Source organism: Paramormyrops kingsleyae, chromosome 22 (assembly GCF_048594095.1).
Source record: "Paramormyrops kingsleyae isolate MSU_618 chromosome 22, PKINGS_0.4, whole genome shotgun sequence".
In the NCBI taxonomy this organism is placed as follows: Eukaryota; Metazoa; Chordata; class Actinopteri; order Osteoglossiformes; family Mormyridae; genus Paramormyrops; species Paramormyrops kingsleyae.
In genome coordinates, this window is record NC_132818.1 from 19,939,544 (window position 1) to 19,964,397 (window position 24,854).

At 42.0% G+C, this 24,854-nt stretch overlaps 1 protein-coding gene across 1 annotated transcript; it reads right to left on the bottom strand.

Annotated features, from left to right (window-relative positions):
* Nucleotides 1-3,139: 3,139 nt before the first annotated feature.
* LOC111856019 (signal transducer and activator of transcription 3-like) lies at nucleotides 3,140-24,689 on the bottom strand. The gene is made up of 23 exons (XM_023835617.2): nucleotides 24,459-24,689; nucleotides 19,843-19,991; nucleotides 17,624-17,867; nucleotides 17,421-17,513; nucleotides 16,944-17,025; nucleotides 16,656-16,756; nucleotides 15,610-15,761; nucleotides 14,382-14,540; nucleotides 13,876-13,968; nucleotides 13,627-13,686; nucleotides 13,478-13,507; nucleotides 12,870-12,963; nucleotides 12,680-12,727; nucleotides 12,190-12,273; nucleotides 10,390-10,488; nucleotides 9,893-10,028; nucleotides 9,699-9,751; nucleotides 9,507-9,601; nucleotides 8,858-8,997; nucleotides 7,925-8,137; nucleotides 7,640-7,682; nucleotides 5,293-5,393; nucleotides 3,140-4,538 (listed from the first exon to the last, which is right to left on the bottom strand). The coding sequence occupies exons 2-23, from the start codon at nucleotides 19,968-19,970 to the stop codon at nucleotides 4,486-4,488; spliced, it is 2,301 nt and encodes a 766-aa protein (XP_023691385.1). The 5' UTR covers nucleotides 19,971-19,991; nucleotides 24,459-24,689; the 3' UTR covers nucleotides 3,140-4,485.
* Nucleotides 24,690-24,854: the final 165 nt, after the last annotated feature.

A 24,854-nucleotide genomic window follows, 5' to 3' on the forward strand; every position in this document is an offset into this window, starting at 1 on the left:
AAAAATACTGTTAAATCAATCCTTATTCCATAATAGCGCAAAGCAAATACTGGACCTTCCTGACAGAATCTACCATCAGCCGCTGTGCGTGCTGCAGCCAACAAGGATCAGTATTTCTATCATTATTGTGCGTGTTCCTTCTTTATAAAACACTCGGGAAGGTTTTCTCATACATTTCAGCGTCATTGACAAAATAACAATGATATAATGCAGTAGTACGGATAAATACTACATTTAACGCACTTGCTGGCGTTTGCGTTGTTATTGCTTTGCTTGGGGCTGTTCACATTCGAAAAAAATGAATGCTTTATTACGATTTAAGCAGCGATAGCTGCTAGATCCCTGTTGTTTTTGTGTACTTTATTCTGCTACCTACTAGTCTTCTTTTCAGGTTAACTTTCAGGCAGGGGGAAATCTGAAATACGATGACAGTTCTTACGCTTCATACAAATTAAGTCAAGAGTTTATGAGTGTTACTAGATTAAGTAAAGAACTGATATTGCTAAATGTGCACCATCCATCCATTTGTAGGGTCATGCTCAGTCTGGATTTTTCCCCAGGATGGACATGGCACAAGGCAGAAAAGGAACATGCCAGTCGAAAGTCTACCCCTCTAAACATTTAATCTTGACTTGCCACAAATAGCACCTATTATGTTATTCAATCGATTTCACCCAGAACAACACTCAAATTAATTGGCTCATCAGACTTTGCTCTGTCCCCAGTTTAGCGGTAGCCGCCTCATTAGTTCTCCCACACATCAACATCTTGACGTATCTTCGTTAGAGCTGAGAAGTTTCGCGCCGCGATCGCAATCTTAATTAAACTGGCCTGGATAAGATATTTGTTGAATAAATTTCCGGAATTAATATTAAAGTAATTAGTATGATTGGTTTATCTAAGTCTCGATATGCCAAACTTGTGATTGTTGAGGGATACCTGTAAGTATAAAAGAAGTTTGTCTTCATCGTGCACAAGGGCGTAACTTTGGCTGGAACATTGGGGGGGTTGAGGTCTCCACCCATTACGGGGGAAACATAATTATTGGGGGGGTTGTATTAGCTGATTTTGATTTATTCGGGGGGCTACAACCCCCCCACCCCCGTAATTTACGCCCATGATCGTGCATTTCTAATTGTTTTATTATTCACTATGGCAAAAAAACAGATCTACATCGTATACTCTGTCTTTCATTTCCTTTAGTAATTAAACACAGTTGGAAAACTTTTGAAAAGTGATTAGGATTTTAATTTAAGAAATGAAGCGTTGCCTATCGCTTTCAGAAAACCCTGCGTCACGCTGGAGCATGGCGACACCTGGTGGCCGTGGTGCGACGTCTCTCCTGCTACTTCTGATGACAACATTGAGTGTCGATACACGGCAGCAGACTGATTGTGAAAGGCCCTTTTCGGTCATAATATCATTATAAGTCTTGTTATTATGGAAATTAACAGGCCATTTGCTATATGTATTACCCTCAATTGATGAATTTCTTTACATGACTCGCATATATTAATTACGGTAACAATTCTCAATCATGGTTGTATGTAAATTAGGAAAACTTTTACTTATAGCATAACTTTGAGAAGAAAGATGGTGGTTTGTTGAACTACTATCATTAGAGAGGAGAGTATGCTAGAGTCAGCCAGCTTTTTGTTTAAATCCTCATGCTGGAAATCTACTGAAATCAGTCTTTGGGAGAAACAGGAAGAGGGACAGTGTGTTGTTGCCTAGGTGACTTTTATCCTCACTGACCTTTGTAGACTGAAGTCACTCAAGTCATGCACTGCCGTTTGTGGAAGGAAGGTGTACTTTGAGAAGAACCTTTCCTGTTTCCTGATGCGTATTAATATTAGGTTCAAGTAATGGGCAGGGGGTTACTTTTTGATATTTGTAACTAGTCCGTCAAAAATAGTTTTCAAAAATTCTCAAAAAAAAAAAACTTCTATTATACACCTAACCTAGGGGTGGGCAATCTTACCCAGAAAGGACCGCTGTGTATGCAGGTTTTCGCTGCAGCTCACTAATTAGATTACTAATTAGAGGACTGATTGGCTGAGGTGTCCTCACACCTGGGTTTGAACAGCTGACCTAAAGGTCATACCAAAAACTTGCAAACACTCTATCCCTTTGCGGATAAGGGGCCACCCCTGATCTAACCCTAACACAATACTCCCTGGTGATGAATATCTTGTTACGAGACCAGACTTTTTTTTTTTAGTATATGATATGTGAAGAGAGAGAAATCTTAACATTCTCTAAGAACAGAAGAGCTCACTGTTAAACCACAAGAAAAATCATGTTAACAGTTTTGCATATTTGACTTGAGGTAAGCCCAAAAATATTATGATCAATAGTATCAAAATCCTGCTGAAAATGCACTGAGACGATACTTTTCCTTCCCATCAGCCCTTGCTCTCAGCAGGCACTGTGCGCGGGGCACCTCTCCCCAGGCAATGTGCTCACAACAAATTGATTTCCCCCGCCTGACTGGAAGGCAGAGAGGTAGGAGGTGCCCTGGTTCTTTCCTGCAGAGAATGAGTCAGCATCTGTTGATCATAAGTGCCTCTTCGTGGACACGCCTACTCGACTGCATCGTGAAAGCGGCTGCCACGCTCTTACAAATGAGCACAGTGCCTTTGGGTGATGCACACTGCACTCCGGAGTTGTCCTGAGACCATATGTTCACAAATTCTACTCATTTTTATTTATTCATTTTTTTGCATGAATCTGAACTGTTTTGGTAGATGCTGTGCAGCATCTGTAGACAAAATGTGATACTATACAGCACAGAAATTGCTGTGTGAAAACCGATACATACATGATCCTTACTCCTAATGATATCGAGGTAGGTGAGGTTGTAGAATGTGTTATACAACTAGTTCTTATTTAGGAATGGGATATGAATGGTTAAGTCTATCTCTAATTCTGTGCTTTCAGCCTCAGGATGCTGCTGTTTTGGATGCAAGCCTATCTCATACAGGATATTTTTTTAAATACTGGAAGTCAAGAAACGAAGAGAAAAGCATGCAAAAATCATGCTCACGATGGCCATCAAATGAGCTCAGATACCTCTGTAGGAGACCTTGTAAGAATTAATGTCTACAAATATCTAATCCACAAGAACATACAGCAGCCGTCAGCTTAATTTGTCTTTATTAAGAAACTATTTGTTTCAAAAGGCATTATTAAAAGTAAGAGTGCACTAACAGGTTCTTTTGAAACCAAAAGCCATCTGCATGCTATTTATCTCTCAAAGCTTTGGAGAGTCTGTGAGGCTGGTGGCAAAAAGCACCATCAAACATTCATTGTTTTGGGGAATTCTGTTTGAAACTACAGCAAAGTCTGAAAAAGAGAAGTTATATTAGCCAGTACTGACAAATCATATTTGTTTTATTCTGCAATTCAAAGCAAACTATGCAGTGACTTAAAAAAAAGGATTTCTGAGTCTTAACCGTTAAAAAAAGCAACTGCTTAAAGCAGTACATGATAACAGGAAAATCTGTTGTAATAAAAAGGTGAAAATATGTTCAATAATCAGTCCCATCATTACAATGTGAAAATCAAATGCAGAACATTAAATACAGAATAATCAGTACAAATAAATGATCTTATCTGTACCCATAGCACCTGGTTCAGTACTAAAACAGTGCTGGACATATGGATGGTATAATACTATGGGTGTCTATGTTGATAATCCCAATAAAAGTAAACAGCACAGAGACATCAGCAAAACAACACTGGAAAAAAAACCATAGCCTAACAGATTACATATGAATTTGCTGCATAAGGACACACCAAATAAAATTGTACAGCATCATTGACCCTAACAGGAAATTTCATGCTATATTCTAGTTGTCTACCTTTAAAAACATTTACAGTAAACTGCATGCTATTTTAAAACCTTGTCCACACATTCGTGTTGGGAAGACAGGCAGTGTTACCATTCACTGTACAACTGAACAACTACATATTTTTTCCCATTACAGTAAATCAAAGAGAATCCATCACCACTCTTTAGTTCTGGCTCCCAAAAGGTTTCTTTAACCTGTGGTCATTTTCATCAGCGACTGGTCAACATGAGTCAAGACAAGTGCGCTGACAGCCACGAAGGTCCAAGAGAACAATAAAAAAGTGCTAATGGTCAAAGAATAATTAGCAATATTAAGCTTCACCACTGGTAGCCATCCAAAGATGGGCTTCTACACCGTTTCAAGCAGTATTTCTCAAACCGGTCCTGCCGGGAGCTGAGAGGGAGCAAAAAGGTGGACTGTCTGGCAGGGAGCTGGGAGGAAGCAAAAATGTGGACTGTCTGGCAGGGAGCTGGGAGGGAGCAAAAAGGTGGACTGTCTGGGGGTCCCCCAAGACCAGGATGAGAAACGCTGGTTTAAAGGATAACCCATAGATTAAATATTAGTATAAATTAAAAAATTAAAAAGAAGTTAAGTACAATAATAGTATGGGTGCATGGATGTGGAGTCCTCCTCACATTGGGGAGGCAACATCGGAGCTGAGTTCCATGTCCAGAGTAAGAGATTCTGTACAAAAACAAAAACACAAAGGCTCACTGTTGGCAAAAAGCGGAACCTCACGCATGAAGTGAAGATCAGATCCTTAGAATGCTTCCTTGCAGAAATGAGGTGTTTAATTTGTGTTTCAAAATTGGCTCAAGGACAAAACGACATTCATAAAGGACTCTAACTGGATCTGACTAGGAGTACGTGGATGCAGGCATTGCCAACCATCGGCAGCACACCTTTTAGTAAAAAGAAGACTCCTTTTTTACAATTACGTGATTTTGCATCAAAGATCACATTGCAAATGCATAAAATATTATTTATCACTGATCTTAAGTATTAAAGTACTCTAATCTGTTCAGTCTGCCGAGACTCAGCCACATTTCTTCAAATAAATATATTACATTACACCAGTAGCGTAAACTGAAGAAGAACAAAGTATCATGGTTGCACATAATTTCTTAGAAAAACGGATTTACAAATTGAGGTTTACAGAGTGTTACAATTTCAAAAATATATAGACTTTGACCGTAGAAAGTAGGGTGGCTCCTTTGTTCTATTGCTTTAATTCATTAATGATTTATAATAAACAAGTATTAAAAATTGTTAAGGTAAAAACATTTTGAATTTCATACACTATAGTGAATAAGAACCAGAATAAAAAGTCCCAAGCGATTATCAATGCAGCCTAAAAATGGTGTACTCAAAGATCCCTGGTTGTCAATGCACAGAAGAGATTTTACAATCAAAAATGCTTTAAAAAATAAAGTCTCACCCATTGGGCCAGGGTTGGCTTCAGTCCCCTCGTTGTGCATCAGCGAGTCCAGGGTCCGGGGTGACATGAGGAGAAGGTCACTGGTGTTACCTGAATTAGTGCTATGACAAAGCAGACAGTGAAATGAGACACGGGAAGCGCATTTGCATACATGCACACACATGTACCCAAGCTTCCCAGTCATAACAAATTTCTCACACCATTTTTGTCAGCTGTCAGTGCTAACAAGCTCACATAGAAGTCGATCGACATCCAGCTTCCTGCTGATCGCCGCAGGTCAGTACTAATGTTACTTGACAACTGCCATTATATTCCAATGAGCAACATTTTCAAACCCAGCTTGGATCACTAATTAAAAATTTCATCCTTTGAGCAAAGGGGTATATAATGCTGCCTGAGGCTTTATAAGACTGCGAACAACTCAGAACAACCAGAGAAGAATGACCAGTGGGGACTACTGTTTTGTTACAAGCTGGGCACCAGCTCCCTGAGAAAACGAATTGGTCGCGCTCAACATTTCGGCTTCAGAAACGAGACCAGGCTACTCTATCCAGCTGTAATATTATGAATAAGGCTGCACAGAAAGTAATTGATGTGGAAAAGAAACACACTTGAATGAGTAGGAGAGACACTGATTTACTTGGAGCCCGTTGAATTTTAACAAATATGTGCCCTTAGAGCAATCGTTCAGCTCAGTCAGTCCTAAGAGCACAGAGCAGATTTCTCAAACTGCTGGCACTGCTCCACAAGCCTGCAAAGACCTTGCAGAGGAGAGCGTACCCTGAAGCTAACGGCAGTGCCAGTTTACTCTGGTTTCAGCATTTTTTTTTTTCTTTCCATGCGGCAGAGGACATCTGTACAAGGAGCCAAAAGGGCGATCAAAACGCTCGGTTCAAATGCACACACAGGGTTCAAACGCGACTGTGATCTGTTTTCTGTTATCACCTAAAGCAGATTTTGCAAGGACACGTACGTCTGAAGACGCAAAAGGCTAACCTTTACTGGAAACATGATTAGAGAAGAAAGCTACGGGCCGACAGCGATATGAGCAGAGACGTCAGAGGAGTAGATGCGTTTGGAAAACAAATGTGGTTATGCAAATCAGCGCTTAATAAGATTGCTCATATCGAACGATTGTGCATGCAGGTGTTCTTTGATGGTTTCACATCATATAGCAGGTGTCCCCTGCCTCACACCGAGTGCAGCCTGAGATCGTTTCTCAGTTCACTGCAACCTTGCACTGGAAAAGTGCTTATGGAACATGCATGGTTAAGTACGTAGGTAAGTTGCTTATTTATATGGCACAACAAATGCCATACGGTGCTTCACAGGAAATGAAACAATCATTTACATACATCAGTAATAGGACTGTCAGTGCAAAAATGTTTTCAGATGCAGTTTAAAAGATACCACACTGCTGGCTGGTCTAATGTTCATGGGCATGAAATCAAATGATCACAGTAGTAAGTGGACACTTAACTGTAAAGAACTTTATATGCAAATATTTCTGAAATTAAACTCTATCCTATATTTTACTGGGAGCCAGTATAGAAAAGCCAAAACTGGAGACATATATGCTCTACAGCTGGTCCTGCTTAATAGTCTAGCACCAGGATTGGATATTTAATCAACATAAATCTACAATATATTATGCTTGTAAACAAAACTCTGACCATGCAAAACTAAGATGAGAATGTAACAACAAACTCTCAACATTAGTGCCACACAGTCCACGTTTTTGCTCCCTCCCAGCTCCCTGCCACAAAGTCCACGTTTTTGCTCCCTCCCAGTTCTCCACAGGGAGCAAAAACGTGGGCTGTCTGGCTCCCTGAGGACCGGATTGGGAAACACTGCTCTACATCCCCGCGCGTTCGGCTGCTATCAGATGGACGGCCTTGACCTTCTGCAGTGTAAATGCAGAGACGCCTCCGTGGCATTATTTACACCTGCCAAATTTCGTCCATGACAGTCAGATTTGGAAGGAGCGGCAGCCGGTGCACATAAACAGAAAAACACTGCAGGCCATCCCTTCAACAGCAGACTCAGAATGAAGGTCAAGGAGCTAAACCTCCTGAAAGCCGGAAAAAAAAACACACACAAGTGTTTTGTTTCTGCTCTAAATTGTCTTTGCTTTTCACATCTTGGTGATGAGCACTCAGTGTGTGACTCAGAACACAATCCAATGACCCACCTCAAGGTCAAATATGCCAACATAACCAATCAGACTATTATCAAGGCGAAGGCTTGCAACTTTTTCCGTGTGACGCACACTGCTATGCCCAAAGTGAAAATCCACAGTTCTGGAAATTTCAGCAGTAAACACTAATATGTCTCAGGGCATACTTACGGTGTCACACAAATGAACTTCGTCTTCAAGTACTGGACGTGAGCTATTAGAGAGGGGAAAAAAAAATTAAAATTAGAAAAGCAAATCGTCATTTTTAGTATACACATGATGTATTGAATCATGCTTCAGGTAAAACCTTCAAGAATTTAAGCTTTTAATATCAGATTGTGGCCAGATTTTTTATTTTTAAAAGGGGGGGGGGTCTTCAACAGGCTGCTAATCCGTGTACCAGTGGTCCCTCAAATACATCTACCTGACCAAGGGAATGGATATGAGAGATGTTACCCGGGTCAGTCAAGTCTGGCTGCTCTATGGCTTCTGCTCTGCAGTACTTCCCAAAGGCATCTTCTTTGGCGATGTCTGGGTAGAGGTACACCAGCGGCGACACCAGGATGTTGGTGGCGTCCATGATCTTGTAGCCCATGATGATGTCCGCGAAGGACATGCTGTTGAGCTGCTGCTTTGTGTAGGGCTCTACGGACTGGATCTGTGTCTTGCCTGATTGCGATACACACACAAATAAAAAAAAAAAAATAAGCAAAACGGCCACCGGAAAATACAGAGAACACAGAGATGACTGAGTGAATTACACAGTTGTATCAAAACCTTCCAACAATGCGCAGAACTGCAGCATATATTATACATCAGCGGGGGATGCCGCTAAAGGTTTTGGGCCCCATGAAAGCATATTATATTAGGCCTCCAACCCAGATCAATTGGATTATGTTCCAAATTTTTTAGGGCCGCAGTCACTCAGGGGCCCTTGGAATCGTCCTCACGTTCCCTCGCTTTACAGTGTCCCCGTCCATCAGTGTTTCTCAAGCGCGTCCTCATGGACCCCGAGACGGTCCACATTTTTTGCTTCTCCCCAGCTCCCGTGGACCATCTGGGGCTCCCTTATAGATTATAGTTTTTGGCTATGTGAAAGAGAATAGGATAAACTCAAATAGAAACTAGCAAGTTGGTGCCTGCGACAGGATTCACAATGGATGGCTTTTCACAAATTAGAATTTGTTGAGTGTTAGGGAGATGTGCATCACAGAAGTACTATATGAAGTAGTTGGCCAGGCATTTTCACAGAGGTTAAATAACTATTTATTTAGTATTATGGGTACAAACGCAAAGATGTGTTAATTATCATGAACATATTGACTCTTGTCTTCAAAGATGATGAATCATAGGGCACTGGGGCTGCAGCAGACGGTGACAAACCCCTACCGCTGATGTCCTTCTCCACCCACGTGAAGGTGATGCCGCCCTCTTTGCTGCTCTCGCTGAATCGCAGCAGGAAGGTCCCGGGTGGCTTGGGGTTCAGGATTGCCCTCTCGCGCTCCTTGCTGATGAAGCCCATGATGAACCTGAAGAGTGAGCAAAATTAGACCTTGGCGCGTTAGTGTCTGAGGCCCTCCGGAGGACAACGTGTCGCTCTATTTTCAATCGCATGACCCGGATTTCCGTGGTCCATGGGTCTCCTGCACGCTCCATCAGTGAGTACTAAGAAGAATTCGACGTAATAATTCTATACCCTTGCCCGTGTTGACAATGCTAAGTGTATTTACAAGTAGGCAACTTCAAATTTACTTCTTCAATTTAACAAACATACTTCAATTTAGCAAACAAACGAGAAAGACCACTGAGAATTAAAGCTCTTTAAATGACTAGCAGTGCTGCCCTCAGTGGGCTAAGCCTCTGGACTTGTGATCAGAAGGTCGCTGGTTCAAGCCCAGCCTTGGCACGTCGGTGGGTCCTTGAGCAAGGCCCTTAACCCCTGGGTGCTGCTATGGCTGGCTGCCCTTCACAGCCAGCTTGCTCTCACCTACAGTTATCTATTATGATTATTATTACAGAGCAATACATATCTCCTCACCCTTCATTCCAGAGAGCCAGAATATATTTCTTCACCAAGTCTATGATGTTGTCTAACCACACCCAGAAGGAGAAGCCTTTGCCAGCCATGTTTTCCTAGATCAATGATATGCAGAAAATTGTTGAGTTTTAAAAAGGCTACACAGATATTTATAGTCAACTTAATGAACGTGGCAGTGGATGAGATACGTACTTTGCAGAACTTCGCCCAAGTGATCTGGCATCCGGAGTAGTTCACTAATGGTCCTAACAAAAATAGCACAAGAACATCATGTGCAGGGAGATCAAAGCAGCAAGTAATGAGATGGATCATAAGGCCAGAGGCGGAGTGACAGGAGCTCTAAGGGCGGATGAGGTAAGGATGTGGTCATGACAGTATGCTCTTACCAAGCAGCTTCTCGGCCAGTGTGGACAGCTGCTCAATGGTCAGTCCTCTTTTGGTGGTGGAGGAGAACTGCCAGCTCAAGACCTCAGCCACTTGGTCCCATGTTCCCACTGGTGGCTTGGTGAAGAAGTTCACGTTCTGATGACACAAATACAAGGAGCATAATCTATATATTATATAATCATTTCATTTCACTATTGATTAGGTAACTGTGGTCTCTCAGGTGTTTCCTTACGGAAGGTTGAATCGATGAAAAGATCAATCTGTGAAGAGTCTCGGAAATCCATAATCTTGAAATTAGGTGTAAGATCTCCACGACTATGTTACCTGAGCATTACTGATACTGCGTCTCAATCTAAAATACATTCCACCCCTTAAGTGATTTATTAAAGTCGCATTGTCAATATTGTCAAAACTCTCAAAATACTTGTAGGTTCTTCAGTTATTTCACTGATATCCAGGGTTTCTAATCAGGAGCTCCCAGGGCGTGGAATATTACCTTGGGGTGATTGGTCAACATGTTGTACCACAAGATGGAGGCCCAAGCATTAGGCATCTGACAGATGTTGGAGATCACGACCACTGGCAAAGAGTGAGTCTGTGGAGAACAAAACAGGAACAGAAACACACTGAAAAAGACTAACGAGAGTATGCATTGGTTCACATTTTGATCAGACCATTAATCTTGTCGTCTTACCACCCAATATGCAAATGTGACCACAGCTCCTGGACCCTGGGAAGTTAATTCTTCCCCCTAATAGTCATATCTAAGGTGTCCTTGTTCTTCTCTACTATCTTCTAGCATTTTCTGCTTCCTCTGTGTGTTGTGCATGTTTATGATTGTGTAGGTATAGTGGTGTAGGGAAAGAGTGCTTTATAAAAAAAATTTCAATTGAATTGAGCTGTTATTATTTTTATAGTAGCTATAAACAAACCACACTTTATTTTAATTCCTTTTTTTTTAAATTCCTGTTTCTATACCTCCTCTATAAGACTTAATTCATCCATCACAACCACAGAATTCTCTCCTTGCTGCGACTGTCCTAGACATTAATGGTACATGATGATCCCCTTAATCAGCGAATGAAATCCCATTTTGTCATAATAGGAGGAGACCCCAGTGAGGCGGGCAAGGCTGACATTAGCGTGAGGCACAGGGCGGCGCGGATTATAGAGCCATCGCCGTCTGGCACGCGCAGCCCAGCAAGAGCCGGGCACCTAGAGGGTCTGGGGCGCTGCTGAGCATCACTGCCATGCTCATTTGCGGCCTAATTTGCAGGCTGCTGTGAAATCCAAGGCCCACAGTGGCAGATTACTCACTGTTTTATTAATCACCGGTAACAGAAATGCGAGGCCCTGTGCCAGGGCTCAGCCATTGAGTGTTTAATATTAGCATGCTGAGAGGCGGAGCGCTTGGAACGTTAAGATCTCCTTCACAGGTGCCTGTATACTTGATGCTGAAATGGGCCCCAGAGCTCTTTCTTACACATCATTTTGGCAAAAGAATACAACTATCAATAGCTGAAAAGTATATTTTAATAGTTACATGCCTAGATCAGTTAATTTTAGATTTGTTATAGCAAACTGGCTAACGTCAGGACCGGTCCTTGTCTTGATCTGTCCTGTTTGTCATTTCCTCATTTGGCCAGCAGGTGTTGCTGGTCATCCTGTTACTTTCCCTGTGTTTCCTTTGCCTTAGCACTTCTCACCATTCCAAGTGTGTTCCCCTGCTGTCTGTGCTACTGCATGGCTGAACGGGCCATGCGGGCGGGTGAGAGTTGTGCTCCCCATCTGTAATGGGTTTGGACATTTTGCGTTTGTAAGCCCCCTTGTTAAATGTTATCTTCTGTTTGTGTATTTCAGTGTTTGTGCAGGTTTTTGTGCTTCTGTTGTTAGTTGTTCCAATTTGAACTGTGTTGTGTATTTATGTCTTGCTTCACCTTTGTTCCAAGTATCTCCTGTGTAGCCCTAGTCCCTAGTCCCTAGTATTTGGTTAATTGTCAATGACAGGTAGCTGCTTCTTGTCCAACTCGTTACTTGTGTATAAATGATAAATTTTCCCTATTGTTGCCAGGGTCCTGTCTCCCGCTCCTAGTCCCAACATGACAGCTACTCAACAGCTGAATATTTGTCTGTAAAAGTTACTTCAAACGTGTACTGCATAGAATGAGCTGTTTAGAGAAAAAATATTTCAGTAAACAGCATAGTTTTCTAAGGCACAAATTGAAGGTACTTATGGTACTGAAACCACTCCTGTAAAATCTCCAAATGAGTAAATAGAATTGCAAAGATGCTTCACCTCCAGGTCAATCTTGAGGCCCTGGTGATACACCTCCGTCTCAAAGGTGATGAGGTGAAGCTCCTCAGTAACGATCAGTGAGGCCTGCAGACACACCGAAGATCCAGTCGCACATGTGCTTTTTACAATTTTAAACAGAAGGTCTATGAAGTACAGCAGATACGTAGTGTTAAACATACCATGTAATAGCCAACTCCACAATAGCAATAATAATGTCATATCACTGTATATATAGTTAAATGGTTTATTTGCCAGATATTCACTATTTAAAGCCATAAAATATGAAATTAATTATTCTTTGCTTTGCTAGTGTTCTTCAGCCTAGATAAAATGAGATGCCTTACATCCGTCATGGCACCTACTGAGCATGCATCGTAAAAGCCCCGCGATTCAGCTCACTAACATTCGGTTACATTCTGTGTTGTTGTGTGACAGTCGACATGACAGGTGACCAGTAGGCAGCAAGGCTCAGGCTGCGTGAGACACTCACGTCACTGTTGGCCCGGCCCCCGTTGCCACACCTCTGCTCCCTCAGAGTCTGAAAGGATGGATGCAAGCTGTTATAGGGGCAACACAAGACCAGGGCAGAGCGATGCGAAACGCCCATCAGGGCCACACAAGGAGGCGTCAGCATTAGGCCGCCATCCACCACAATGTCATTAGCTATCATTAGCGCTCACCAGGTGCTTAAACTCTGCAGACAAGCTGCCGTTGTTAGATTCTTCCATGTTCATCACCTTGGTGTTGGTGCCCAAGATGTTGAACTTACGAGACCTAAATCACCACAATTTAAATAATAATATCAAATATATATAGAATAGAATTTGGTGATCAGTGGTCATTGTTAACACACCACAGCACACAGTGCACAACAACGAAATGTGTCCTCTGCATTTAACCCATATGTGACATCGTGACATAGCAAATTGCAGCTAATTCAGCGCCCAGGGGAGCAGTGCCTGGGGGGGCAGTGCCTGGGGGGGCACCTCAGTGGTGATTTGCTGGTCGGGGATTTGAACCAGCAATCTTTCAATTACAAGTACGCTTCCCTATCCATCAAACCACCACTGCCCATATACATATGCCTGCTTTTTTATATATATAAAATATATCAAAATATATCAATATATATATCAATAAAAACGCAGGTCTGGTCATGTTAATAGAATTGCACTTCTAGTAAATGCCTAATTATCTTCAAATAGAAATGCACATTCACAAAGCACCTATTTATTGCACAATTCCGGAACCTGATGGGTGCCTTCATGACAAGGGAGTGCCCACTTACCCACGCAGAGAAGCTACATCACCCGACTCTCTACAGAAACCAACAGAGAAAAAAACAGACTGATTAAGTCTGGCTGCCCGAGTCCTTTGCACATTCTTGTAAGAATGCTAAAATATCTGATTGTGAAAAAGGACGATCTGTTTACTCACTTGTCGATACAAACTTTAATTTTTAGTTGATAGTTTAGCTCTGGAAACTTCACCAGTAACCTGGACAGAACCAAAACAACTCAAAGTTCATGTGTTAAATTTTAATCAGGTAAAACACATTATGGTTTAAAAAAAGAACAGTGCCCTTCCTTTGAATAGTCATTCATTGTCACCCTATCAGCTGATAAGGTGAGGATACAGTAGCTGCATACCGTAGAGTACCATAAACATGGGAAGGGCATTTCCTACCTGACTTTGGTGGTAAACTGAACTCCCGTCTTGATGACCAAAGGCCGGTCAGGATGCATCGGCATACATGGCTGGCGCTCGACCACAAAAGCACTGCAGTACCACAACAGGACAAGGGGGGGCGCATTAAACTCTGCCATCATTGTGTTGCATACAGCAAATATAAGGGAGTAGTAAACAACCTAAGCGCAGGGGCACAGGAATCAGCGGGGGGGGCGTGTAACCCCCAATTTTTAATTTGGCTTCATTCCCCCCTCGCAACCTAATAAACAGATCTCTGCATATAAATTATTAAGTTGTGTCCCTCCCCAACATCAAACTGTCTCCTGCTCTGTTACCTAAGTTTAATAAATATTTAAAAAGCGGCTGCGAAAGTCAGAAATCTTTATAAAACTGAGTTATAAAAAAAATTGTTATAAAAATAACTATCAAAAGGTTTTTATCACATGACGCACACACACACACACACACACACACACACACTTGGTTCTGCCCTGAGAGTTCACCTCTTCATTAGGTTCCTGAAGATGTCCACGATTTTCTCCTCCAGGGCAGGTCGGTGCTGGATGATGGGGTCTCCTTTGTAGGACACCTTCTGCTGAAGTTCCTCCAGCTTTTTGATCTGCTGCCGAATCTGCAGCTGCGACTCCGCCAGGGATGTGATCCTGATTTAGGGATTGACTTAATGAGCACGGCCAGGCCAGTGTAGCCCCGCCCACCAGGGAGGGCAGGTGCTGCAAATCTACTATTTTCATTTTCATTTGTTTGCACAGAACTCTATAGAAATAATACACAGCATATCTCTGAGTTAGTTAATTGCCTGGCATTCTGGCAAAAAAAAATCACTTAGCTATTAAAGGGTTACCTTAAAACCAGTGGTGGAGAAACTACTCACAAAAATAATCCATTAAAGACAGAGGTCCAGAAAGTATAAATCCAGACCAAGGTTTTGTTACAACCAACCAGCTGAGCTCAACTTTGGATTTATACTATCTGGACCTGAGCTTTCCGTCTCTGTCTCTAGTGGATTACTTTGTGAGTAATGTCCCCAGCACTGCTTAAAACCTGTGCTTTTGAAGGTTTCCTTTAAGAGGGATAATTATAATTAAATTAGATACAACACATTTAAGAAAGCATAAAACGTTATTTACTCTTTTCATGGAGCAGAGGATTTTGGGATTATTATGTGTGTGTTAGTAAATGTTGCTTCTATTATCATCCAAAGCGGGGGACTAACTAGAAGTTCTCGGGCCCCTAACAAATTGTCACTTTGGGGCCCCTGACAAATTGTCACTTTGGGGCCCTGGCAAATTGTCACTTTGGGGCCCCTGACAAATTGTCACTTTGGGGCCCTGGCAAATTGTCACTTTGGGGCCCCTGACAAATTGTCACTTTGGGGCCCTGGCAAATTGTCACTTTGGGGCCCCTAACAAATTGTCACTTTGGGGCCCTGGCAAATTGTCACTTTGGGGCCCCTGTCAGGGTTGCCATTTTAAATTTGATGACATATTTGTATCCTCCAAGGCAGTTGGAATTTGTCCACCATGGGTGGGGGGGGGGGGGTAACAGTAGAATTTTTGCTCCCTCCCCCCAGTAAAATTTGCAGGGCCCCCAGAAGTGAAGCATGAGACCCCCTGAATCTGCGAGGGTACCCCTGCTCCTCCATGCCCCTGCCTCAAAGTCCAACATGCTGAAGATGACTCCAAGCATGGCTCCTCTTAGAGTTCCGCCTACCAGGTCTCCAGGCGATCCAAGCAGATTTTTGGGGGCCCTCCGATACAGGCGATCTGCTGCCGCCTTTTCCAGTCGGCCAGCTCCTCCTCCATCATATTCTTCTGCACGAACTCCATGGCCGTCAACAAGCCTCCCATCTCCGTCACCATTTGCTGCAAAGAAAGCATGACCTCCAGAACCAATCCATTCACGCTCGTCTACGATCCGTCTGCGTTTCCTCGCAGTCTCCATGCACTGCTCTCTGTCGGGCCGTATCCACTTCAAACACAAGCACAACATTTCCTAATTATTCTGGCTTTTGCAGTTTTCTGCAGTTGCATGCTTTATCATCATCCTGAGAGATTTTTTAAAGCATCAAACATAAATATAGCTAAATATAACAGTTTAAAATAACACCAATGAGCGCTAGATAGCGTAAATATTCGGTAACGCTTTACATTAACTGCACCTTCATAATGCATTCATAATGCATAGATAGAACATTCATAAGCAGCATGCAAGTACACCTTAACATCCTAACATCCTTTAACAGCTGTAATATATATTAATAACAAACATTATATAATAATAACAAACATTATAATTGTATAATCATGTAATGTTTGTTATTAATGTATAATAATGCTGTTAAGGGATGTTAGGATGTTAAAGTGTACTTGCACGCTGCTTACGAATGTTCTATATATGCATTATGAAGGTGCACTTAATGTAAAGCGTTACCAAGTATTTATAGCCAAGTTTATAATGCTTTATGAATGCATTATAATGTGTTATGGATGTTTATAAATTACTAAAATCATGGCCTTATGTAAACTGTTACCTCACTTTTTTTGTGTGTTAACATGTTTTTGCATTTTTGTAAATGCTACTGGAATTTGTTAATGTGTGGTGGTGTGCACTTCAGAGCCCCCTACTGCTGTGTCTTCGCCCAGAATTACTGGCTGGATGCACGTCTGCATTGTCGATTTCTAATGGAATATGACATTATCAGATGCTGGATCTGCCTCGACACGGATGCAGCCTCCGGGAAGGTCGGCCGCGCTCACCCTGCGAAGCCCATCCAGTGCACTTAACATCTGCTCCAGCTGGGACATCTTCAGCCTGACGGCCGCCGCCTGCCCGTTACCGTTCAGATCCTGGGTCAGCTCTGCGCCGAAAAGAGAGCGCAGCATCAGTTGGGGGACACCTGTGTAGGGACGCCTCGAACCGGAGAATCTGTGCCGTTCTTGTCGGCAAGTTCCGGTGGCCGGCGTATACCACAGTCGCATTTTGACAGCAGAAGGAATATACGAAAACCTAAGCCCAGAGCTCCAGCCAAACTCCTTCAGTCTCACCTCCTTGGCTTTTGAGCGTTTTGTAGTTGAAGTCAAAGTCATCCTGCAGGTTCTCCAGCATTTTCATCTTTTGTTCCATGTCCTAATAATCGGAAAAAAAAACATTGTGTTTTTTTTCACGTTATCACGTTCTCTTTAAATACACAGGCTCTAGTCGTCTGCACTGCCAGGAATTGCTGCCAAACATTTATTGTGTGGTTGTAATACAATCGTGTACACACGGAGTGCGCGGCCCGGAATTTTCCGTTTCCAGTAAGTGCCTCGTGTTTTTTTTTCTTTCGCAAAAATAATAATAAGCTGCCAGTATAATTTCATCTTATGCACCAACTGAAATAAATTAAATCTCTGAGGATCAATAGAAACCAATAATACTGGAACATTAACCACGTAAACAATGTTCAGAGCATTTTGAAGAATCTCTTGTTTTAATAGCATATCTGGCTAGATGTTGGTTTTTGGGACCCAGTCTACACTCACCTGCACCTTCTTCCTGATGTCCTGCAGGTTGTGCTCCAGCATCTGTTGCTTCTCAGTGACAACCGGTCCAGATGGATGAATAGCCTGGCCGTCCTGTCCGGGGAGAAGCTAAGGTTTTAAGCTACAGGCTTTGGCTACACAACCTCGTCCAAAAAAGTTAGACCACCAACCCCAAAAAGCATTATCTTGAGAAATATAGACACCTGGGAGGCGGTAGTGGCAGTCTGCAGGAGGCGCTGTTCTTCCCATAGGCAGTGGGCCACGATGCGGGCAATCTCCATAGGCTTCTCCAAATATTTGCTCTGGAGGTTCTGTTTGATCCTCCTCAGGTTGTGCTGGTAGAGGACGTTGTTCTCCTGTAGGAAGCGGCTGTACTGCTGGTCGATCTCCCCCAGGAGGTTGTGGAACACCAGGGTGGCGTGGGATTCTTTGTTGGCAGCGTAGGCCCTGAGCAAACATTCAGATTCAACAGAAGTCCACTGACCACGACTCTGAGGCTGTCCTTGCGTGACTGACCCCATTTCACTGTCGAGCAGAGGCGGACATTTCAGGTACAGAAGGTAAAAATCCAGACCTGGATTTTGTTTCAACCAACCAGTTGAGTACTCTGTGACTGTGACTCTTTATACTCAACTGGTTGGTTGAAACAAAATCCCGGTCTGGATTTTTACTTTCTGGACCTGAAATGTCCACCTCTGCTGTTGAGCATACACAAGCAGGGCTGTAGCTAGACATTATGGTCCTTACAAACTGTTATCTTGGTCCTCCTGCTGAAGAAATATGGGTATCCAATATATAGAATATAGAATATAGAATTTGCTGAGCGTGTGGGGAGAGGAAGTGAATCACGGTCAGTTTTGAGAAAAGGTGACACAAACCCATCACTGATTTGCCTTTAGACAAAGAGGACAAAAATGACTCCTGCACCTTTCCTCACCAGCTGCACTCTTGTGAGATTTGCGGCAAGTTCAACCACCGTACAAGGACATTAGCTATGTTCACTTTCGTTCTTCAGAGTTACAAACTGATGCTGTGCATTTTCATTCAGGCTTGACGTGGGAGATATCTGGAGTAACAGCTGGCTGACTGGGGCATAGCGTAGATGAGGAAGTGAAAAGTTGCCTTATTGCACACTGACAGCTTGAAAACAGTCAGAAAATCATGTTTCAGATTTGACTAGGACTGAACGACAAAGACTTACCAAACTAGTAATGTAATCCCCTGCAAAAAAGACCCTCCACAACACTAATACAAGGAAAAAGTATAGCACAGAAAGGCATACTGTTATTTATGATTAAACTACAATACTGGCAACTTGTCCTTGTCCAGGGTCACAATTACAGTCATCATTGTTTTAAAAAGGTCTAGTTTCTGCAAATATCCGCATAATAAATCACGATAGAGCCTTATGTAATCACAACGTCGACACGTAAAATCATCAGTTTCCTCCATCATGTGGGATTATCTGCTTGGAATATGATCAGCCCAGTATCTCCACTTCCCAGAATCACCACTCTGATGGCATTATTAATCATAATGACCATATTAAGGCTCAGGTACTGATAGTGAGATTCAGGGATTTAGATAATGGAATTTAAAAAGACCGGCTCTAGTTATGGTCTGTATATGATGAAACTTCCCCTATGCTTCAAAAGCATAGCTGCTAATTATGTTAGCAACTTAGTTGGAACCATGCAAATGAATGGGTCCCAACCATGTAAGTTGCTAACAGCAGTTTTTGGGAAACGCACTACTGGTCTGCTAGTTTTTCTCTCTTATTCTCCCTCCCATCTCAAAATGTCCTCAAAGTCTTGACTGTACATCTCAGTTTCCTATATTAAATGCTCATATTGATGTGGTTGGGTCTTCGGCCTATTCACATTAATTAGACGTGCTGAATTTCCTAGATTAAACACTAATGGTCCTGTGGCTTCCTGTCCACGTCTATTCACACAATCCTATTAGTGCATTTACATGCTATCGGGTCTCCTGTTACATTACCGCTGCAGCTGTGATCTTGTTTTAAACTGTTGTGCTTTCTGTACTTCTTCCATCTATTTATCTGCCTGGATAAGAATTTCACAGATATGGGCTTCCAAATTCACATTCATTTATTTACGGGATGGTTTTTTCCAAAGCAACGTGGATCAGAGTGTAGGGTCAGCCAGTCCCCTGGAAAAAATGGGATTAAGGGCCTTGCTCAAGGGCCCAAAAGTGGCGTTACACTGTCAGCAAAGGGCCTTGAGCCGGTGTCCTTCTGTTCACCATCCAAACCCAAAGAGTCTCACACTGCCCGAGTTGTGGTTTTTTTCTCCCTCAGCATAACTGTCATTATAGTTTTTTGTTGCAAAGACCCCCCCATGTTCCTGAAATGGTGCATGATGACCCACAATTCCACCTGCAAGCTCTTTAAGTCACCCACCAGTCCTGGCTCTCTATCCAGGGGGCCAGGAACTGCCGCAGTTCCATGGGGAAGCTGTCATTGTATAAGTGGTACAGCTGCTCCAAATATCTGGGGTCCAGCTGCTGCAACTGGTTCCACTGGGCCATGCTGACCGTGACTCCGCAGCCCTGTACAGAGAAAAGATAGAGGAAGTCAACAAGGAGGCGTTTTCTACATTATCTGATCAGCTGGCTTTAAAACATCAAACATCAACATTCGCTGTGGTCGAGCACGCTGCTATGTGGTCACTATAGAAACATCAAAGTTATTGACGTTCGTTTTAAAAATGGAGGCATGACGATATTTATACAATGGTATATAATCAACACAGATCTCACTACAAAGTGTGTGACTCATTTTTTTTTTGTTTAGTAAATTTCCATTAGTCAGCATGTCACCAAAGTCAGTGAAACTCTTTACTTTGAAGTAATGAAATATGCCGATTTCGTAATAATATTCCCTGGAAAAGCGAAGGTCAAAGAACAGCTCTGTGTCAAGGTCATGCCAACTAGCTACTTAATTAGAGAAATGCGACAATTGTAGTGTGCTTCCGCAGAAAACCTCAAAAGCTGGTACCACGACGCTGAGAACGCCCCACACCATTTCCCAACAAGCAGGGGAACTTCCAGCACCAAATAAAACTGCGAGCTGAATCAGGAAACAAGACAAGAGAAAAATCACACAGCGCAGACTGAGTGGATGTGGTTTTCGGACAAAAAATCAAATGCGGAGGCACAAAAGAAATTGGGCATCTCAGCTGTGGACCACAAGTCTGCAAGGACTTCTTGATACAACATTACATGTCGTCCTTCTAAGATCATCAGCCCAATGACTTCATAGTTTCCTTCAAATTATTTGGGTTTAACTGTGCTTACTTTTAAATCTTCTAACTAAAAAAAATAGAACAGATGAAAAGGTGTAGATTAATGAGATGCCTTTGAGGCCGAGCCAGAAATGATCACCCCAAAGAACACATAACAATAATGATCAAAACAGGCGGAGCCGTCCTTCTGTCCATCCTTCGCTTCTTAATTAACCAACTTTCCTCTTTTCAGAAGACTTTCTCACCAATGGCTCTACGAGGTTTTCATTTCCCACTTTGTAGTTTTGGAGTGAAAAACCGCTTTGCAAACAGAGTACAGTAGCTACCCATCCAACTCAGAGGGTTTGAGGAACATCCAAGAACTTCCAAGAACTTGTAACATAAGGCTGTTACTCAGTAACTGAATCAGAAGTACAGGTAGTTCTCAACTTTACGAGCTAATCCGTTCCAAATTACTGCTTGTGAATCGAGAACTAGAGAAATGTTATAAAAATTATGACTTTGGTTCCAGCCAAAAAAAAAAAATCATCATAAATGTTTGCCAAATAAACAAAGGAAACACAAAGCTATCACTAGAAAAAATATTTAATCAAATATATATGCACATTTATACAAAAAAAATCCTTGGACAAAAAACCCAAATTGTAACATTGGCAATCGGTTTTTGTCATTTTGATTTTTAGCAGATGGGGTGGTGTTTTTCTTCCTGTAGCCCCTGCTGAGCTGGTGGAGCTCACATACAGTACATAAAATTAACCTGGTGTATTGATGGGGTCAGGATGGGTTGTGAAAGTGGTACTAATCTGGTACCATTGTAAAATATACCGTAAAGTGTGATGCTACGCATGCACAAACGTGCAAGGTACAAATCGGGCATGCACAGCAGATATTTTTTAAAGCAAAGTTATCTGAAAAAAAAAATGCTTTTACTTTCGCGTGCGCACGAGATAGTTTCGCATTTCGTTTTTCTGTTCAGGTCCTTTCAGGGGCTCCATAGGAAAGTGTCAGACAGCGTTTTTGGGCAGCGTGCGTTCAGTTGCGTGCAAATTAAAAGAAAAAAAAAAAAATGAAAAAGGAAACATTTTTGCCGCAGAAAATTCTCATACATCTTTATATCCTGAAATTGGGAGCTATCTCTACACACATATATAAAAAAGAAGTACAACACACTGTATGCTGTAATATTGATTATGTTGAAAAAACCGACAACAGTAAAAGAAAAGAAAAAAAAAAAACAAAAGCTGGAAACATATTCAGCCCATACTTGCGAAAACTCAGTAATAGTAGCTACCTCCTTCAAATACTATTTAAAATTTGGTGAAAGCAAATATGCCATTTAACAGCAGAAACCTACAGTAACTGTCTATAATAGCTCCATACCTAATGCATCTACAGTACCCCTTGTTTAATAAACTGCTGGGTGAACCATATAAGCGTGGATAGGCTACATAATCGTATTTAGCCCAAGTTAATAATAGCTTGAATTGTGGTTCAAGCTCATCCTTTCTATTTTGCCCGCAGCCTTTATAACTTGAAAAGTAGCTATGATGACATTTACCAGAAACACTGCCTATTATTGTGTTACAGTATGCCAGTCAATACATTAATTGTTTGCCATACGGAAATACTCCAGGAAGTTCAACTCCCTCTCTGGCACAGGTGCTGCACCTGCAGAGAGTGCCTGACATGACAAAGGTAGTTATACATTGCTTAAAGTCAGTGATAATCAGGCAGGTTATGGTGCCATGGACATAGGCTCAGCCTGACCTTCAGCATGTCATAAGCAATCAGTCTGCTTTGCAGTCAGAACAATCACAAGCAACCCGATATGTCTTCTTCACCCACGGATGTAGGTAGATTTCTCAGTGGGCCGCCCTGTGCACCCTTCTTCACTGCCACACTTCAACATCTATATCAGATCAATTTCTGACAAAAAACAGCAGAGTGTTACCTACTTCTGTGTACATTTGCCAAAAGCTTAGCGCACATGAAAACCTCAAGCTCTGGCTACAGGGTCCTGATAGTGTCCTGACCGTGGGAAATTGTACAAAAAAAATCTTGAAAATCAATTTACAGTAAATGTCCTTGGAAAACTGATCAGACCTGTCAGATACCTGCCAAACAGATACCTGAAGCAAATTCAGCGACAGAAGAACAGAAAGACATGAGTACACTGAATCAGTTAAGGCTGGTGAATTACAGTGAGATGGCTTTCTGTCGATACACTATTTTTTTATCTTTGTGGAGTACCTAGATTAAACAGCAAACATCGACTACGTGATGCACAGGACACAGAATTAAGGTACACATGTCAAGTCAACTCAATGAAGTGTGTTGACGTAGCTGAATGTTTTTTACTTGTTTGTTTTTGTTTTCTTGTGCATTCGACTTTGTGCCACGAGCCAAATGATGGTCATTAAACTAATCTGGAAACGGTGGCTCTTGTATATTTTGCAAGTAGGAAGTTTGGACACAAAGGGTTCCCTGCAGTGCACCCCGGTAGTAATTGCATAACAGAGTAATCATGTTATGTTGTTGAAAGGAAGTGTGTTTGTTACATTGACTTCCTTCTTCCTTTCACTGCCTGTAAAAACATGACACATGCCAGGTCTATAAGATTCTAACAGGTTTGGATGCTGTTCAACCGGATAGTTACTTCAGCATTAGTTCAAATACAAGAACTCGTGGCCATAGGTGGAAATTAGCGGGAGAACATTTCAAACTGGATTTAAGGAAGCACTTCTTTACACAGCGTGTAGTCAGAGTATGGAACAGTCTTCCTGATAACGTAGTGCAAGCTGAATCCTTGGGTTCCTTTAAATCAGAGCTAGATAAGATTTTAACAACTCTGAGCTATTAGTTAAGTTCTCCCCAAGCGAGCTCGATGGGCCGAATGGCCTCCTCTCGTTTGTATAGTTCTTATGTTCTTATGTTCTTAAATCATTCAGTGTTGGTATGTATTTGGCAAGGCAAAACAAAAGGAGAAAACAAAACAAATGAAGGATGGTTATTTTTCAGATTGGTTATTCCAGACCCGCAATCAACGGTAATTTTGAGAATATTTCCTACACCTACAACAGTAGCTCATACTAAGAACAATACCAACAGTCAGAAATGTACCACAGATGTGTGTGTTACTAGTCTCTGTGTACCCCAAAGAACAAAAAAAACTAAGTAACTAGATAGATAGATAGATAGATAGATAGATAGATAGATAGATAAAAATGAAAAAAATGTATTTTCTAAGCACATAGATAGATGTTAGTGTGGGAACATTTTCTTTCATGATATTATGGATGTCACACTTGTAAGAACATTTCAGGTTTCCAAAATTTTAGATGGCAGGCAGTTACCTTCCCACCACTGAGACCCCTACGGTAGTTGCTGCTCACTGATTTAAAACCAGCATGCAGAAAAACAACGCTGCTGTTCCTCATTTTGCGGATACGATAGACTGTCGCCTACGTGTATGAGTAAGTCCTATAACAAACGTGATTTTTGCACGCGTGAGAAATACGGGAAAAAGAAAATGAGACATTACGTCGTATAATTGTGGTATGAGTGATTTGGATGCGAAAAAAAAGACACTATAGTGTGTGACTTCAGTATGCCAGTAACAGCAGTGCTGTTCTCCCACTGTCTTTTTTTTATAAATAAATGCCACATCTAGCCGTACTTCGACAGACACGTAAAGGACCGCTAAAAATCTCAAGTATGCTACTAAGCGCAGTTACGATTTTTACCGTAATTTAATTAATAAATTAATGCTTACCGTACTTTCTCCTTGAATATTATCCTCCAGAGTACTTTATAATTGCACCTAATACTTCCAAAAGGGGAGAACTTGAACTTGTGAACCTGGTGTGTGGAAACTCTCAGGGCGCAATAACAGCCCAGTCTGGGTTCAGGTTAACTCGCAAGAATATTGCACCTAATAGCAACAACCATGTGGACTGCACGAAAGATGGGGAGCGACCGATGAACCATTATCTAAGCGAAATGAAACTTAGCTCGTGAATTAAACATGAGGGCTTCGCTCCAGCTGTCCAATCGGTGAGCCGAAAATGAAAAGGGGCGGGCTATACCGCAAAACGGGCTGGAAGCGCGCTGCGTTTACTGCTTCACTACGCCCACCGCTATTCCGATAAGCGCTCGCCTCCCTCCGAAA

Coding starts and splice junctions, on each gene's coding strand:
- LOC111856019 (XM_023835617.2), bottom strand. CDS start 19,970: ATGGCCCAGTGGAACCAGTTGCAGCAGCTGGACCCCAGATATTTGGAG. Junction 15,762..16,655: donor CACTGGATGGGCTTCGCAGG/GTGAGCGCGGCC, acceptor CTTTCTTTGCAG/CAAATGGTGACGGAGATGGG. Junction 13,687..13,875: donor CAGTTTACCACCAAAGTCAG/GTAGGAAATGCC, acceptor GGTTCTGTCCAG/GTTACTGGTGAAGTTTCCAG.